At 39.9% G+C, this 17,560-nt stretch overlaps 1 protein-coding gene across 16 annotated transcripts in view; it reads left to right on the top strand.

The window, feature by feature from the left end:
* The window catches only part of git2a (G protein-coupled receptor kinase interacting ArfGAP 2a), a 130,380-nt gene that overhangs the window by 82,972 nt on the left and 29,848 nt on the right, over window positions 1-17,560 (top strand). For 7 of the 16 annotated variants that reach the window (XM_038817248.1, XM_038817333.1, XM_038817480.1 and 4 more), the window contains 4 exons: window positions 3,416-3,555; window positions 4,608-4,757; window positions 10,860-11,108; window positions 15,182-15,271. In XM_038817248.1, the coding sequence (XP_038673176.1) occupies window positions 3,416-3,555; window positions 4,608-4,757; window positions 10,860-11,108; window positions 15,182-15,271 (629 nt within the window). The remainder of the gene's footprint in view (window positions 1-3,415; window positions 3,556-4,607; window positions 4,758-10,859; window positions 11,109-15,181; window positions 15,272-17,560) is intronic. The other 9 variants (XM_038817621.1, XM_038817567.1, XM_038818028.1 and 6 more) reach the window with 5 other exon arrangements.

The following is a 17,560-nucleotide window of genomic DNA, read 5'->3' as shown; positions in this document are numbered from 1 at the left end:
GCAGGGGTTTTTCAGGAGATGGCAACCATTCCTAGATCTCCTGGCAGAACGGTAAAAACAAAAGGTCAACAGCAGCAGCAACCCGGGGGGGGGGGAGGAGGGGGGGCTGTCTCTTTGTTTTTGTTTTGGGTTGAATATCTGTTTTTTGCTAACGACGGGCGTTAATTTATTGTTTCTCTTTTGTATATACAGTGGGGGGGTTCTGTTCTTTTTGTTCATAGAATTTTCTGTTATTGTTTTCTTTTTTGTGAAAATGTGAAAATTTGAATAAAAATTATTTTTTAAAAAAAGATAAGGATCCGACAAGTGTGGATCGTATAGGCCCATTTCACTTCTTAATGTGGAAGCAAAGGTATTGGCAAAGGTACCGACGGGTAGGCTGGAGGAGTGCCTCCCGAAGATGATTGGTGAGGATCAGACAGGGTTCGTGAAAGGGAGGCAGCTGTTTTCGAATATTAGGAGGGTTTTGAACGTCGTTATGGCACCGGCGGAAGGATAGGAAATAGAGGTGGTGGTGGCACTGGATGCCGAGAATGCGTTTGATCGGGTGGAATGGGGGTACCTGATGGCAGTGCTGGAACGGTTTGGGATTGGACCAAGATTTGTGAACTGCGTAAATTTATTATATAAGGAGCCAAAGGCGAGTGTCCGCACGAACAATATCAGTTCGAGATACTTCTCTCTCCACCGTGGGATGAGGCAGGAATGTCCTATGTCCCCCCTGCTGTTTGCGCTTGCGATTGAGCCGTTGGCCATCGCATTAAGAAGTTCGGGAGCATGGAAAGGAATAGTGAGCGGGGGGATAGAGCATAGGGTGTCCTTGTATGCCGACGACTTGCTGCTGTATGTGTCGGAGCCGAGTGCGTCGATAGGAGGAATATTGGAGTTGCTGCAGGTATTTGGGTCTTTCTCTGGGTACAAGCTGAACTTGGACAAGAGTGAGTATTTCATGGTGTCTCAACCGGGGGTGGGGGCAGGGGTGGTGGGGCTGCAATTCCGTAGGGCAGGGACTCACTTTAGGCATTTGGGGGTGCAGGTTGCCCGGGAGTGGGGAAGGCTTCGCAGATACAACATCACTAGTTTAGTGGGGAGAGTGAAAGCCGACCTGGCGAGGTGGGATGGTCTCCCTCAGTCACTGGCGGGTCGGGTGCAGGCGGTTAAAATGAATGTGCTGCCAAAGTTTCTGTTTATTTTTCAATGCCTACCAATTTTCCTGCCAAAGTATTTTTTCAGGGAGATTGAGGGGAGGATTACCTTGTTTATATGGGGAGGGAAGGTGGCCAGAGTGAGGAAGGTGCTGCTACAGAGGGGAAGGCTGGCAGGGGGTTTGGGTCTCCCGAACCTGATGTACTACTACTGGGCGGCGAATGTGGAGAAGGTGCGGAGCTGGGTCAGAGGGGTTAGAACATAGAACAGTACAGCACAGAACAGGCCCTTCGGCCCTCAATGTTGTGCCGAGCCATGATCACCCTACTCAAACCCACGTATCCACCCTATACCCGTAACCGAACAACCCCCCCCCTTAACCTTACTTTTATTAGGACACTACGGGCAATTTAGCATGGCCAATCCACCTAACCCGCAACATCTTTTGGTTGATTCCCAGTGGGTCAGAATGGAGGAGAGTTCGTGCAGGGGGTTGGGGCTGAAGGCACTAGCAATGGCCCCGCTCCCGATAGCTCCGGGGAAATACTCAGGGAGTCCGGTAGTAATAGCTTCATTGAAAATCTGGAGGCAGTTTCGCCAACACTTCAGGTTGGGGGCAGGGTCGAGGGAAATGCCGATCCGGGAGAACCACTGATTTGAGCCAGGGAGGTGGAGGAAGCTTTCAGAAATGGGAAGACAAGGATTGAGGGAGCTGGAAGCGAAGTATGGGCTGGAGCAGGGAGAAGTGTTTAGGTATATGCAGGTTCGGGACTTTGCCAGGAAGGAGATACAGAGCTTCCCGGAGGAACCGGCTTCCACGTTGTTGGAGGAGGTGCTGGCGGCAAGTGGACTGGAGAAGGGGACAGTGTCAGCGGTATACGGAGCTATGTTGGAAAAGGATAAGGCACCACTGGAGGGGATCAAAGCAAAGTGGGAGGAAGAGTTGGGAGAGGTTATAGAGGAGGGGGTCTGGTGTGAGATGCTCCGGAGAGTGAATGCCTGCACCTCGTGTGCGAGGTTGGGGCTGATACAGCTGAAGGTGGTGTACAGGGCACACCTCACGAGGGCAAGGATGAGCCGATTCTTTTGAAGGGGTACAAGATGTGTGTTAACGTTGCGGGGGTGGGGGGCCCGCTAATCACGTTCATATGTTTTGGTCCTGTCCAAAGCTTGGGGAGTACTGGACGGAGGTGTTTAGGGTAATTTCCAAGTTGGTACATGTGAAGCTGGACCCGGGTCTCCGGGAGGCCATATTCGGGGTGTTGGATCAGCCAGGGTTGGAAACAGGTGCGGAGGCAGATATCGTAGCCTTCGCCTCGTTGATCGCCCGAAGGCGGATCCTGCTGGGATGGAAAGCGGCCTCTCCACCCTGTGCCCTGGCGTGGCGGGGGGACATGTTGGAATACTTGATCCTTGAGAAGGTTAAGTTCGAACTGAGGGGAAGCTCGGAGGGGTTCTACAAGTCATGGGCACTATTTATTATGTACTTTCAAGAACTGGATAACATCGAACATTAGTTAGGGGGTGGGGGGGGGGAGGAGGAGGGCTATGTATGTTGAAGATGGCTATGGGTAATCTCTGATTCCTTTTTTTTTTCTTTCATTGTCATTTGTTTATGTTAACATGCGGGCTGATGTCTGGGCATGGTGGGAGGATGGGATCGTTGTTACTGTTATGGGGTTTGAGATATTTGTTGTTGGTTATTGATTGTTGTTGGGTGTAAATTCAGGAGAAAAATTGTGAAAAAGGAGTAGAATAAAAATATTTTTTTAAAAAAGTAGTGGAACCAGAGATGATAATTTCAGCAAAAACTTTTTAATAGCATACCAGAACAAGGTATTAAAGATGAAGCATTCAAGATGCAGCTGGATTCTGGAAGGATTTTTTTTGGGTGATGTGCTCATCCTTGACTATTTTAAGAATGATCACAATTCATTTCCTCCATTGTTTGCAGAGAAGTGCGTCATAATATTTCTTAGTCCAAACCGAGTTAGTGGTGGCTGTCAGGGTTCCATTTCAATTGAACCATGGGAAAAACAACTGTGAAGCTGATCATTACTGGGGAGTGATGCAATTATTGGTCATTATCCAATACCTAATGTAATCGCAGGCATTCTGGTATGCTCAGACCTTCATACTTAATGTTGCTGTTGTCTGTAGTTGTGTAAAAAAAAAAATGCTGCAATAGTAAGTTCTCTTCTATTTTGTTTGTTTTTTCACTCTTGGACCAATCAGTGTGAAAAATTGCCTTTTTTCTGATTTAACATAGATAATGTGGAGATTGTACTGAAGACTGTTAATAATCGACATGGCAGTGAGAGCCATGACAACGATCAGCCAGATTATGACAGTGTTGCTTCAGATGAAGATACGGATCAGGAACCAACAGCCAAAGCAATCAGAGCAAAGGTACTTACTCCTACTGTCATTTTAATGGAGTTAAAGATAGGTGGTGCCCGATACTAATTGTACTATAAAATTAATGAGGATCATCAGGATCCAGGTCATTTCTAGAGAAGTGTATAATTCTATGCACATCAATGTTCGTTACAAAAATTTGCATTTACAGAAGGAAGGAAAGAGAGCTAGTTGAGTATTTTAAATTTAGAATACTCCCTTTTTTCATCAAATCAAAACCAGTCTTCCAGGATATATATTTTTTAAGACAATTGTTGTCCTCATGGAAAATTCCAAAGTTGCGTTTTCATGCCTGCTTGGTGGCTACAGTGATATCAGCTGCTGAGAATGATCTATCATATCCAACTGCAGCTCTGTTGCAAGCAGCAAAGATGGGATTTCAGGTATGCACGAGGTATTCCAGAATCATCCAATAGCAAGAAGCCGCACTTGGTGTTTGCTTCTCATGCTATGCATATATAAATGAACAGTAGCGATTGAATAATTTGACAACCCAGTCTTTAGTTCTCTCAAAACTTCAACAAAGAGGATGTTTTCAGTGCTATGCATTATTCAACAAGTTTTTAAAAATATATATAATTTTTAATTTTGATGTAGTTTCATCCTTTGTTATAAGCCCAACCATTTTTGTTTGTGGGCAGGTGAATCAACTGACGTACTGTCTTTGACATTGAGTGGGAGTAATTAGAAGGCAGTAGTCTCAAACAGGTTCACATTATTGGAGTAAAATCTCAAATGTTCTTGTCACAGTTTGATTCAAACCTATTCAGCGTGGTTGCTACTATTATAAATCAGCAGCCGCGTTTGGATCTGTTCATTGTGTTTTAATGTTTACTGTCATGGCCCCGGTGGCTATTTGGCACCTTCCTAGCCATTCTGCCAGTCGAGTTCAGTAATGAAGGATTGTTACAGTGATATAAGTAAAAATGATTTTGGGAAAAAGAGAAAGACTCACTGCAGTTTTAACCTCCAAAAATGTGATTCTTTTAACTGTATCTACATAGAAATAGAATTTTGTTTATAGGATGCGCTTCTTATTGTAGAGCATGGACTCTGACCTGTCAGACGGACCAATTACATTACAGGAATACATGGAGGTGAAAAATGCACTCAGTGCTTCTGAGGCAAAGATACAGCAGCTGATGAAAGTGAACAGCAACTTGAGCGATGAACTGCGTTTGATGCAAAAAAAAGTAAGAATGCCTTTTTCAGACACTTGGAATTCATTCAGTTTGTTCTGTATCCTGGGGTCAGTGGTGAATTTTGTGACTAAAAGACCGCAATGACTTTTTTATAGCTTTGTGATTACTCAACTATGCGTTCCATTTTCCTTTTGCTTCTTTATTCGGGGCAATGTGGTGGGGGATTGAGGATTTTGTCCTAAATGCAGCAGGAAAGATCAGGAAAAGACTACTGCAATGCATTTCAGATTTCTAATTTCTCTTGTAAATTTCATTTTGTTTCAATTTGCTCACTCAGTTGGACCTGAGCTGGTACTGGTAAAATCTTGGGGCATCTTGATTCTTTCAAGAGAGAAAAAAAGTGATCTTACCCATTTCTCAATATCACTCATTTTCTGTACCGTACATCATTCCAAGTGGCTGACCTGGTGAAAATCGGGATAATTCTAGCCATATTTAAGGCTCCCGGGTGTTCTTCAACCATAGAGCACGATTGCAATGGCTTTTGCCGGCTACCTTCATAGTGCAAAGCTTTCTCGTCAAAATTATCATTGTTTTCCATCCCTGTACATTTTCCAGGTATCCGTTCTGAGTGGACGGGATTGGGTGGGGTGGAATGCTGAATATGGTTACCCCAAGTTAGATTTTAGAAAAGTCTTGTACAACCTGATTGTTGCGGCCCTAGTAGTATAATGAATGACAACATCATACCGCACAGAAGCATGTCATTGGATCGATCCTGCTATGCCATCACTTTGAATGAGCTAACCCAATTATTCCCGCTACCCTGTTCTTTCCCTATAGCTCTGCAATACCTTTTCCTTTCAAGTGCATTTCCAATTCGCTGTGGTTACTATTCAATCTGCTTGTGCCACCCTTCTAGGCAGTGCATTACAGCCCTGAGCCATGATTTTCTTGATTGCAGCCTCCTGACATAATGCTTGTGCTTTCTGAGAGTGGTCATCAATCACTTGGCAGTTTTACTTTAATTTGTCTAAAATTGCAACCCATGCTGTATTCTATTTCCTTTGTTTTCATCAATGTGTATTATAAAACGTTTGCCTGTATTAAAGACCATCTGCCAATCTTGGGTCTTCTTCCCCATCTCATATAATCCACTTGCAGCAATGTGGTTCTTTTCATCAATCATTTATATCCAACTCTTTTTTTTTTTTGCTAAACTCTTCTAAGTTATTGACTTTGTTGCACAATTTGGTGTTATCTGAACATTGATCATTATGCTGTATGGCCTCTTCTGTCATATTGAACATTTACGTTCAGAAGAGATCATAATACTGAACCTGGGGTTGACCTAAGTATGATTGGACCCCTGTGAGAAGCTACCCCCTTTAAAATCACCCTTGATTTACATACCTTGCCCTAAAATAATGTAGAATGGAAAATATTCCTTAATTCGTAAAGCTCCATTTTTAATCTTTTTCACAATTCCTATGTTGCAGCACTTCCTCGGAAGGAGAGGTGCTTAAATGGCACACTTATTTATTCCTTTCGGACTGAATTATTCCAAGTAGTTTTGAATTTCTACCTGGTCCATTCCTGGTTTTAATCTGTAATAGTGGAAAACAAATGAGGGTTAGGCAATCAAAAATATAGTTAGAGCCGCCCCCCACCCCGGGGGAATTTTTTTTTCACACTTTTGCAGAACATTTTGGGATTTACATGTTCCTTTTTAAATCAAGGTACTTCCATGCATGTGAAAAGATGAGGAATTTGTTCGTCACTCTCGGTAATCTTCCTTGATCTAGTCTGTTGGAAGGTCCCTGGTCCTGGTTCAGCAGGAACCTTGTGAGCACAAGAATGATGTTTTGTTTTTTTAAAGCCAGAATTCTGATGGCAAGCATTCACCAATATTGAAGGTTAGGATGCAAGTAGTAGATAGGTTAAAGCTGAGAAAGATGGCTCACCAATGTGGGGAGATGTAGTATGTTCATAACTTGTACAGTTACACAAAGAAAACCTTTTGCTGATTGAACTATTGATAACTATTGCTCTGTATGTTCACTTGCAGTAATTTAAAACCACTTAAGGCCGCCTTTTCTCTTCTGCCTTTTAAAAGATTAGAGAGGAGCATGTTGCAAAAGACACAAACATTCAGTTAATCTACTAGGGTGCCCTGTTACTTCACTGCACAGTTGTATATTGGGCAGTAAGGAATAAACCTGAATATTAAGGCTCAAAATGCTTTTTTATTCATTAATGGGATAGAGGCATTACTAAGGAGACCAGAATTTGTTGCTGCCATTGAGAAGGTGGTAGTGAACTGCCTTCTTGAACCACTACAATCCATCTGGTGTGACAACACCCAAAGTTTTATTGGGAAAGGAGTGCTCGGTTTTTGAGAGCGCAGAAACAACAATTATAGTTCAGCCAACATATTGTGTGGCTTGGAGTGGAACTTGCAAGTGGTTGTGTTCCCATCCTTAGTCTTGTGCTTTAGTTGGTGGAGGTCATTGGTAGAAAACAGTTGTCAGAGGAAACCCGAGTGAAGTACCACTGCTGTAGCTGGGAAAATGAAAACTTCAAGACCCAAATTAATAACACCTCTCACCCCAACTTCAACAATTCCCCTAAAGAAGCGAATAGCATTCTGTGACATGTTTAGTGCAGAAAAGAAAGCTGTTTTAATAATCACAAGCAGACTGACCGAAAGTGAAATTGCAATGGTGATAATTCAATGAGTGGTGATTAAAAATTCATCATGATCTGACACAGATATAATCTGTTCAGGGACTTGAAGCTCAGTGGAGAAGGAAATACAATAACCATTTTACAACAGCTGTCAGACAGTAGCAGGATCTGAAATTACAGCGTGTATGGTTGAGAGACCCAACGGAAGCTGTTTACAGTTTCTGAAGGCGAGGGAGGAGAAACCTGAGCAATTCAGCTCAGTGATTCATGAAAATGTCAGAGCAGTTTACAGGGAATACAATGACATTTCCAGTACAAGATAGTTTTTAAAAATTGGAAGTACAGACAGCCTTCCTTTTTTATTTATTTTCCCTTGACAAGAGAGTTATAGTAATTTCATATTAATTTGTATTAGTACTCAAAATTGAACACAGCCAGAAGTCTCTCTGAACTGAAATTTAATCTCTTATTCTTTCTCATTAAAAAAAACTAGTGCATTGGAACTGACGGATTGTTTAACCCCGGTAAAATATTTTTAAATTGTGCAGTTTTCTATAAGAGTGAACAGCCCCCATTAAATGGTTTATGGCACTAGATTTTATAATTGGACAAAGAGTTCAATACCAAACATGATCTCCATTCAACACAAAAGCTGTTTTTTTTCTGGTGCAGCAATTCCTAAATTAAAGCATATTGTCAACATTTTTAAATTGTTCTAGAATGAAAAACTTTTTTAAAAAGGGAATTGATTGGTCTTTACTGAGTTAGTTGGGTGGCAGCAGAGAATACCACTTGTGAAAGAAAGAACTTGTATTTGTATAGTCTATATTATCTATTCCTAGATGTCCCAAAGCACTTCACAAAGCATGTTAACAGTTATGTGGGTAAATGCAACAAGATTCCAGAAACAACAAATGTGATGAATGACCAGTTAACCTACTTTTGAAATGTTGGTTGAGGGATGAACTTTGGCCTGGGCACTGGAAAACCACCTCCTTTAAATAGTCTTAAAGGATCTTATCCACCACCTGAATAGAAAGATGTGGCCTTAATTCAATGCAGCATTCTTTTGGTATTATATTGAAATGTTGGCTTTACTGTGTTCAACTTTTGTACTACAAAAATGAATACGGTTATCAGCTGAGCTAAACTGATACTTTAAGAGAAGTAAAGGTATCTCAAGTTCCTGCTGATTGTTTCCCAATGACCCAATTTTTGGTGCGATACTGGGTTAGGCTCATATGTAAAGCCCCCTCAAGCCACAATGATATGGCTGACCCTCATTGCTATTCTTCACTGGTGAAGTTGGACAATGTGGATGAAATACAAGAAAACCTGCACTTCTGGATCAATACTGCATCTTGAGTCACCAACAACTTCAGGAGAGCAGGGTGAAAAAGTATTAGCATTTATATAAAAAGGAAAGCAAGAGACTGTAATTTCCCTGAACCATCCAGCAGTCTTGAGCTTGAATTGCAATTTATACTCTTGCGAAAGCGAAGTACTGTGGATGCTAGAAATCTAAAAGAAAAACAGGAAATGCTAGAAATACCCAGTAGATCTGGCAGCATCTGTGAAGAGAGAAATAGGCCTCTGATTGTCAGAACTTCCAGACTTTGAGCATTTTCAGCATTTCCTGTTTTAATTTAAACTCTTGATTTTGCATAGAAACATAGAAAATAGGAGCAGGAGGAGGCCATTCGGCCCTTCAAGCCTGCTCCACAATTCATTATGATATTGGCTAATCATCCAACTCAATAACCTAATCCTGCTTTTCCCCCATATCCTTATCCCCTACGCCCCAAGTGTAAAATCGAACTGCTTCTTGAAAACATGCAATGTTTTGGCCTCAACTACTTCCTGTGGTATTGAATTTCCCGTAACAGCCTCCCCGAACAGGCGCCGGAATGTGGCGTCTAGGGGCTTTTCACAGTAACTTCATTTAAAGCCTACTCGTGACAATAAGCGATTTTCATTTCATTTCATAGGCCAACCACTCTCTGGGTGAAGAAATTTCTCACCACCTCTGTCCTAAATGGTCTATCCTGTATCCACAGTTCTGGACACATGCACCATAAAAAGCATTCTTCCTGCTTGGGCACGGGCAAGTCTGTGATCTGAGTCACTTGATTTTTAAGTTTTTAACTTGAGCCACAGTTAATATGGAGACAGGTGAACATAAAAATATTAAGAAATGCTTTGTTACTGTTAAGAAACACAGCCATTCTCAGCTCAATATAAAAGATTCTATTATACTTTCTGAAGAGGAGAAAATTGGTTCTCGTTGCTCTGGCCATCATTTAATCCTCTGCCTACACCAACAAAAGACACCAGTAACTGATGATGATCAGTTATATCAGATAACTGATCATTTATTTAATCAATATTTGTTGGAACATGCAAAAACTGTTCTATTAAATGCTTCTATTTTTTTATACCCAGTTAGCTGAAACTGTGATTCCTCTCCTTTTATTGATACTTCTACTGGCGATCAAGAAAAGGCCCCAGGGAACAGATATTTTCATTTACATAGCACTTTTACAGATGAAAATGTCCCAATGCAGTTGTTGACTCAACAAGGTTGGGAAGAAGGGAGGGAGAAAGCTACAAAAAGACAGTCAGAGGACCAAGACATGTGGCAAGGAGCATAGGCTGAAGCAAGCTTCAAGTCAAGGTTTTTGAAGAGGACAAGAATTTTGTGGACAGGGAGTGAAATAAAGGTCAACAATGATGGGTTGAAAGAAAGGTCAACAATGATGGGCAGGATTTAGTCAGAGCAGAATATGTGGAGTTGAGTTTTCGATGAACAAGGAGAGATACATAGAATGAATACCTGCTCAGACAGAATCTTATGGCCTTACAAGATATAAATGGAGCCCCAGAGATAAATGGAGCCCCAGAGATGCGGAGCAGAAAGACTGCCAAAGATCATAGGAGCAAGATAAATTGGTGCTAATGTCCTTAAGATTATACAATAAATATTCCTGTTATCTATTATAATTCATGTTACAGACCACCTACAGCTTCATATTATACTTTTTTTTTGTTCAATTTAATCAAATCACTTTTGTGTTACAAAAATCTTTTTTTTTTAAAAAGAATAAAGGTAGAGCACCTCAAATGTTAGCACAGTGAAACCTGTAAACTATCGATACTTTAGGGACTGGCATCAGCTAATCTTTTGAAGATGTCTTTGTTTTCAAATCTGTCATTGTATGTACTGTGTAAACAAAAACAAAAAATCAATAGAATGGAAACTTGTGGTGTACGTGTGTAATTTAGTCCATGCTTCAGCTCCTTCGACTGAGATGTTAATTTGTTTATTTCCTCTACCTGTCTCTCTGTCTTGTTGTAGCAGCATTTCATTTGTGGCGTGCACGATCCGCATTGCAGTAATCGCCAAAATTTGTCCAGCTTTGCTTGATTCAAGAAAAGATTATTGGCTTAAAAAAAAATTTCTTTCAGCTTCAAACGCTGCAGAGTGAAAACACCACCCTCAGGCGGCAGGTTACTACGAATATCTATCAAGTTCCCTCCAGTTCAGAATACCCAGGTCCCTCCAATCCTTCATCCTTAAAACGGCGCCCGTCTGCACGTGGCAGCCGGCCTATGTCCATGTATGAGACTGGCTCTGGTCAGAAACCCTATCTCCCAATTGGGGACGTCACATACCCAGAGGACAGTATTGCAGGACTCCAGCCCTTCCCTGAACACGTAAGTAAATTGCCATCAGCTCTGGTAAGCAACTTGTGCTTTTTTTGTTTCTTTTCTTCTTTGTCCTAAGTTCTGGTTTTCTTTTCTAGCTTGGAAAACACTGTCTTGTGGTTTATTTTTGTCATTTTCTTGTTTTATTCCTTTTTATTGCCAAACAAATAATTTTTAAATTATTGAAAAATGCCTAATTGAATCTAAATGAACACTGCTTGTTCACCTTTTGCCTTGAGCCTTGTTCCTTTCAATGTTATTCCAGGTCTGTTGAGCTAACATCGTATTTCAATTGGGAAGAAACAAATCCCAATAGACCTTCACCTAAACTTTATTTAACCAAATGTTAATAACGGAAGAAAGTAAATGCCAGCTTGAAGCACTAGATGGCATGCAAGTATAGTACAGGTCAGGCAACATCTTCGGAGAGAAACTGAGTTAACATTTCAGGTCAATGTCATTTTATTAGAATGATTCTGATGAAGGGTCAATGCCTTGAAATATTAGCCCTCTTTCTCCCCATGGTGCTGCCGGAACTGCTAAATACTTCAACATTTTCTGTTTTTATTTCCTATTTCCAACATCTCCAGTAGTTTGCTTTTGTACAAATATTGTACAGTGAGTTAAAATCATGAAGGTCTTAATAATTATGTTCTTGAAACAAGCAGATTAATTTGGCAGATATAAGTTTCAGCTCCTCCATAATGGTTCACTTTGTGTATGCACCTTGAGGGTGGTATTAAGCCAATAAAACCAGCCATATCTCATATTCTGTGCCTAGCCTGTGTCAGATTAGCTGATCTCAGTCATCAGTTGGAAAGGTGAAATTCAAATTCAGCTGGATAGGTTTGCTAGTCCTGATCAACATCAAGTTAGCATGTTGCAAACTCTCCACTGCTTGGTGGATAAGAACTGAAGTGGGCTTGGCTGTGGTGATACTCTATGAATTCTTGATATAGGAACAGTGATTGTTTGAGCAAGGGTTTAGAATATTTATTACTTCAGAAAAAAGGATGGAAAGGGAGAAAGGTGGTTAGGGGGGAAAAAAATCAAATTTGCACAGCTTTGCTTTTTAACAATTTAAAATTTGAGAATAAAAGCCCTCCCAAAATAGACACTATATATTGAATTACCCTGTTAACTAGTTTGATGGCACTTTATTTTTGGAACTGTTTAGTTTCTTAAGTTTAAATCAGTGTAGAACCTCATTTAATATTACTAACGTAAATATGCGAAATATATTTTCCAGTTCTAGCAGGTAGCTGAACCCGAGAAAGATTATGAAAAAGATGGAATTTGAAGGTTTAAGGGTCCATAGGTGTTACATTTATTGACACTCCTCTTCATTTTGCTGATGTTGCTAATGTTCTCTGGGACCTTGTGTTCTGTTAAACTCACTGCATTATTGTGCAAATTGGGAAAGCAGTATAGTTGGTGGTACTTTTACTCTTAACGGATGGTATAATACATTTGTTGTTTTTGAATTTTTAAATATTACATTTTATAAACACGTTCCACTATTATTTTAAGGCTGCATTGGGGCAGTTAGTTTTTTAATTTAAAAAATGTGTTGAGAAAATGACTTTGATTTAGGCATTGCATTGGGGAATTACATTATTCCTTTGATGAGGAAGAATATCTGTGATAGGTTATAAAACAAGAGAAATTGTTGCCCTTAATGGAATAATACTAATATTTGGACTGTGACTAATTTGTTCAATGTGCTTGCTATCTGGGTTGGGCTTGAGATTTGAATATTCATCCCATGCTTTTGAAAATTTCTTTTCCACGGGCTTTGTATGATCATGAGGTTGCACTGAACCTCAATAAACTACGTTTTATTTTTAAATTTAGAGTGCCCAATTCTATTTTTTCTCCAATTAAGGAGCAACTTAGCGTCGCCGTAGATCTTTGGGTTGTGGGGTGAGATCCACGCCGACACGGGGAGAATGTGCAAACTCCACATGGACAGTCATCCGGGGCCGGGTTTGAACACGGGTCCTTAGCACCGTGAGGCAGCAGTGCTAACCCCTGAGCCACCATGCTGCCCTGAGCTATAATGTTAATTTGGGTTCACAAATACAGAATAGCCTGCATTTAACAACATTCAAATTTTTACTTGCTGAAATTCTGTACAGAATCATAATACCTTTAGCACAGACGGAGTCCCTCAGCCTATCCTATATGCCAGCTCTTTGAAAGAGCTACCCAATTAGTTGCACTCCCCTGTTCTTTAAACCAAGGCCTGCAAATTTTATTTTTCCCATACAGATTGGGATAAAATTATTTTTGTTTTATCAAAACACACAACTTATGCTTTATATTTAATTGACTTTAAGTTTATAAAATTAAAAGTTTCATTGGTAATCGAGGGTAAAATTTAGTTACCGTAGGCAATTTGTTAAAGACAGCACTGAGGTCTTAATGTCCGAATTAAACCAGACTGAACTGCGGGGAAATGGGTCATTGACTAAATGCATCTGCCTGATTTTTGTTTTTGTAGTACTAAAAACCCAATGATTTATTAAATAAGAATTTATATAAATCACCAAAATGTGTCATTCTTGGTCATTAACTTAATTTTAAGAACACCATGCAGAATTTTGTTTTCAATGTGAAGTCTTGTTGCTTTTAAATGTCAACCTGTTGAATTATTTTGTTTGTAGGTATGCCAAGTAAAAGCCATAAAACCTAAATTGTACTAAATATGATTCTTGAACATGAATGTGTTGAAAGAATTGTCCTTTGCAAAATAGCATTAGTTTTTTTCTTCATCTGCCTTCAAATTTATGCTAATCTAACCTTGTGGTACATGTTAATTTGAATTTCCTTGTTTTGTAATGGAAAGTGTGCCCTCCTTGGATTTGTTATGGTTAATGCTCCTCTGATTTTATTTTGAGATATTGTAGGTTTTTTAAAATCAAAATAGATGAACAAGCATTTGTTTTTTTAGTCTCAATAATAATTTTAAATAAACCATTCATTAGGTTTTTGTTATTTCAAAAGGTACAAGTTAACTGTGCAGTCTAAATCAGTCGGTCTATTACCATCACATTGTATGTAGCTAATCTATATAAAGAGGATACTTTGAGGATGTGGTGGCGCAGTAGTATTGTCACTGGAGTAGTAAAGCAGAGACCCAGAGTTATGCTCTGGGGACCTAGGTTCAAATTCTGCCAATACAGATGGCGAAATTTCAATTAATTAAATATCTGGACTTAAAAGTCTAATGATGGTTATGAAACCGTTGTTGATTGTCGTAAAAACACATCTGGTTCACAGATGTCCTTTAGGGATGGAAATCTGCCGTCCTTACCTGGTCTGGCCTACATGTGACTGCAGACCCACAGCACTGTGGTTGACTCTTAAGGCAATTGGGGATGGGCAATAAATGCCGGCAGAGGCTCCGACGCCCACATCCCAGGGAAGAAAAAAAAACTTGTATCAGAATTCCTACATTTTCAGATTGTTCCACTGGTTTTCATTTTGTTCTTTGAAATCACTGGTCAGGAACAAGCATTTTGTATAGAATGCTGCCTACATTTACAGCATGACTTTCTCCATCAATTCTATTATAAAGCCAATCGTGATGATGCCGAATAAAAGATTAGACATATGCTGTGTATTTTGACCCTGTTTCTAACCAAATAAAACAAGGAAGAAATCAATAGATGCCAGTAAGTGGGGCCTCATATAATTTCAGAGCTTTGAGTTAATTCCGAGGAATGTACTTCACTTGAGTACATTTGATGGGCAGCGTTTTGGATGGTTGAGATAAACTAATTTTTATACAGTATTGAATGTTTTAATTGACATTGTTCATATCATCTCTGCAATATTAATGCATTCTGCAAGCAACCATACCAAGTAAGCCAGTCCTTTAGTTAAAATGAGTTTTGTCCACTGTGTTTTGAAAACTGTTTGCAATTTAATTTTTTTTAAACCCAGTGAAAGGGTTATCCGTTAAAATCCCTGTATTAAAAACTTGGCATACCTATAGGTTTACAATTCGTGGATTACTCTTTTATTGTGTTTTTCTTATGTTTAATTTGTGCCCGAGTGTTTCTTCTTTCCCCTTTCAGATTGGGAGGAGTGCCTTTGTGACCTCCTCTTCATCTTTACCTTCCTTCCCTTCCACGCTTTCCTGGTCCCGGGATGAGAACACCCAAAGGGTTAAGTACTTTCTCAGTTGGTCTATGTATAGGAGGAGGCGGTGACCATCTGCAGTGCCTGTTGCTGTCTCTTTCCCACATTTTTAACCTACTTCCTTTCCTCCAACTCTGCATGAATAGTCACTTTCACTGAAATTTCCTTCACCCACTGCATATTCCTGATTATTCCTCTCTGCTTTTCACTTTTTATTTAAGTTTATTAATACAGCTTGCTCCCAAATCACAGGTTGCAATGCATATCTAGCTTAATTAGCCTTTCAGCCATCAAAGCTTGACCCTTTGCTACAGCACAGGTATTAGATCTCCATTCAAGCGATACTGTCATGCTACCCTGATGATTAGTGGGTGAATTCACTGCACCGTGTTGTATTGAGCATATAGAGCAGGCATGTCACCGGTTCAGTCACTGGTTCCTTGTTCAATTATTTAATTTCAGCTAGGGTACAACTGGCCTCCACCTGGGATGGAAAATGGATCTATAGGGCCTGAGATCCTGTTTATTAACTGGCATATATATTTTTATGGGGATGAGCGTGTTGGGTGATGACTGGATTTAAGCTCAGTTGTGATGCAGACAAATCACCTGCAAATCACCATATGCCTGAGCTCATATGTGAAGAATGGCCACTTGGGCAAGGTACTGAAGCGCTACTTGTGCCCATGGAGCCATACACCAACACATTCAAAAAGGGATGTGAGAAACTTGAATAAGAAACTTTCAGTATAAATATAGTGGCTATAATTTTTTCTTCCCAATTTTCTCCCCTCCTCGCTCCTACAGGCACTGATTCCTTGATGTCGTATGATCCCATGAGCACTGGTCGCTTTTTAGTACCTCATATGGCCATTTTACATGTGTAAGCCTTGACGTTGAACATTGCCAAGCATTCGCAGCCAAACCAATCCTGTCATTACCCAAAGTCCACACATCAAACATGGATCGCTGGATATTGATCAGAAGCAAGAACCTTAGCTGGTACCAAACCCAGACACTGAGGACACTTGTAGCACCCAAACTCCATGCTGGCTGAGATCAGCTAAATCATAGTTCAGGGTTAGAACGGGCATGATCTGAATTTATATGCCCCTCTACGCACTGGATTAACATACACGGCCATCAGAGGAGCTCAGCTGTAATAGTTTACTCTTGCAAAGAACAATACAAAGAGGGAAATAACATTAAGTCATTTATATCAAATATTCTAATTCGGCAATTGATGGCTGAGTTTGGAAGGATAATGTGTGTTTTTAAAAAATAAAGTATATGTTCCTGGTGCCATACGTGTGACATTCTGAAATGAACAATTAAAACATATTGTCTTAAATGAATATAGGCTACAGATTTTCAGTGTTCAACATTCCTTTTCCACTCCCATAATTTAACTTGGAAATCTGATGTGCTTTTTCACTGGTTAAAATTAGAACAAAATATTCCATTTTCTGTTGCAATGCTACATAGTGTATGCATATTTGTGAATTGGGATCTTCATGCAACTTGGTTGCTGTACCATGAGGTGAAAGCTTTCAGAAGAAGATCACAGTTGACATCAAAAGCTTGCTCCATTTTCTAATTATGCTTCCATCACCTAAGGAGTTTTTGAACTTTAATAGTGCTTTACATGAACTGTGACTGGCTGCTGGTGGAACAGAAGGAGCCCTTAATATAGTGCCTATCAAAGATTTAATGGCCCAGTAGCCTGGAGATGGTGATTGTGGCATCTTAAACAGAGGGGTAACCACTTTCAGTGCTGAGCTTGTGCCATGCTTCATTCTAATATGGGAAGAGTCTTGTAGCAATCGATTTGACATTGGCTATTGGGATCTATTATGATCTCCAAGCAGATGCCTGGATGAGCTCATTTCTTTTTTGTTGAAATTTAATCCATCTAGACAATCATTCTTGGGCAGCCTATTACTGTAAAGGTGGTACCAGCCACAGTGTCATTAGCATACTGCCTTGAGCATGGTCTGATTTATCTCACGTTGTAGCATGTATTCGTTCTTAAGTCTACTGGTTTTAAAACTAAAATAAACTTTCTTCTTCCAAAGACACATTGTTAATTTTTAAAAATTTATTACTTGAGTACAAAGCTGATTCATGTTGAATGTTTTTTTTTCTGTCATGTTCTAGAGCAATGTGTTAATTAACAACTTCTAATTTTGTGGACTATTTAAACCGTGAGTTTCAAATAAAACTTTGCAATATACAAACTTAAGAGAAATATGGATAACCTTAAGTGAGTGACAATCCAGCTACACAAATTTCTTAGTTTAACTATATCTTCAAAA

This window comes from Scyliorhinus canicula, chromosome 1, assembly GCF_902713615.1.
Source record: "Scyliorhinus canicula chromosome 1, sScyCan1.1, whole genome shotgun sequence".
Taxonomy (NCBI): Eukaryota; Metazoa; Chordata; class Chondrichthyes; order Carcharhiniformes; family Scyliorhinidae; genus Scyliorhinus; species Scyliorhinus canicula.
Note: the sequence above shows the minus strand (reverse complement) of the source record. Positions and strands in the feature narration are given on the sequence as shown.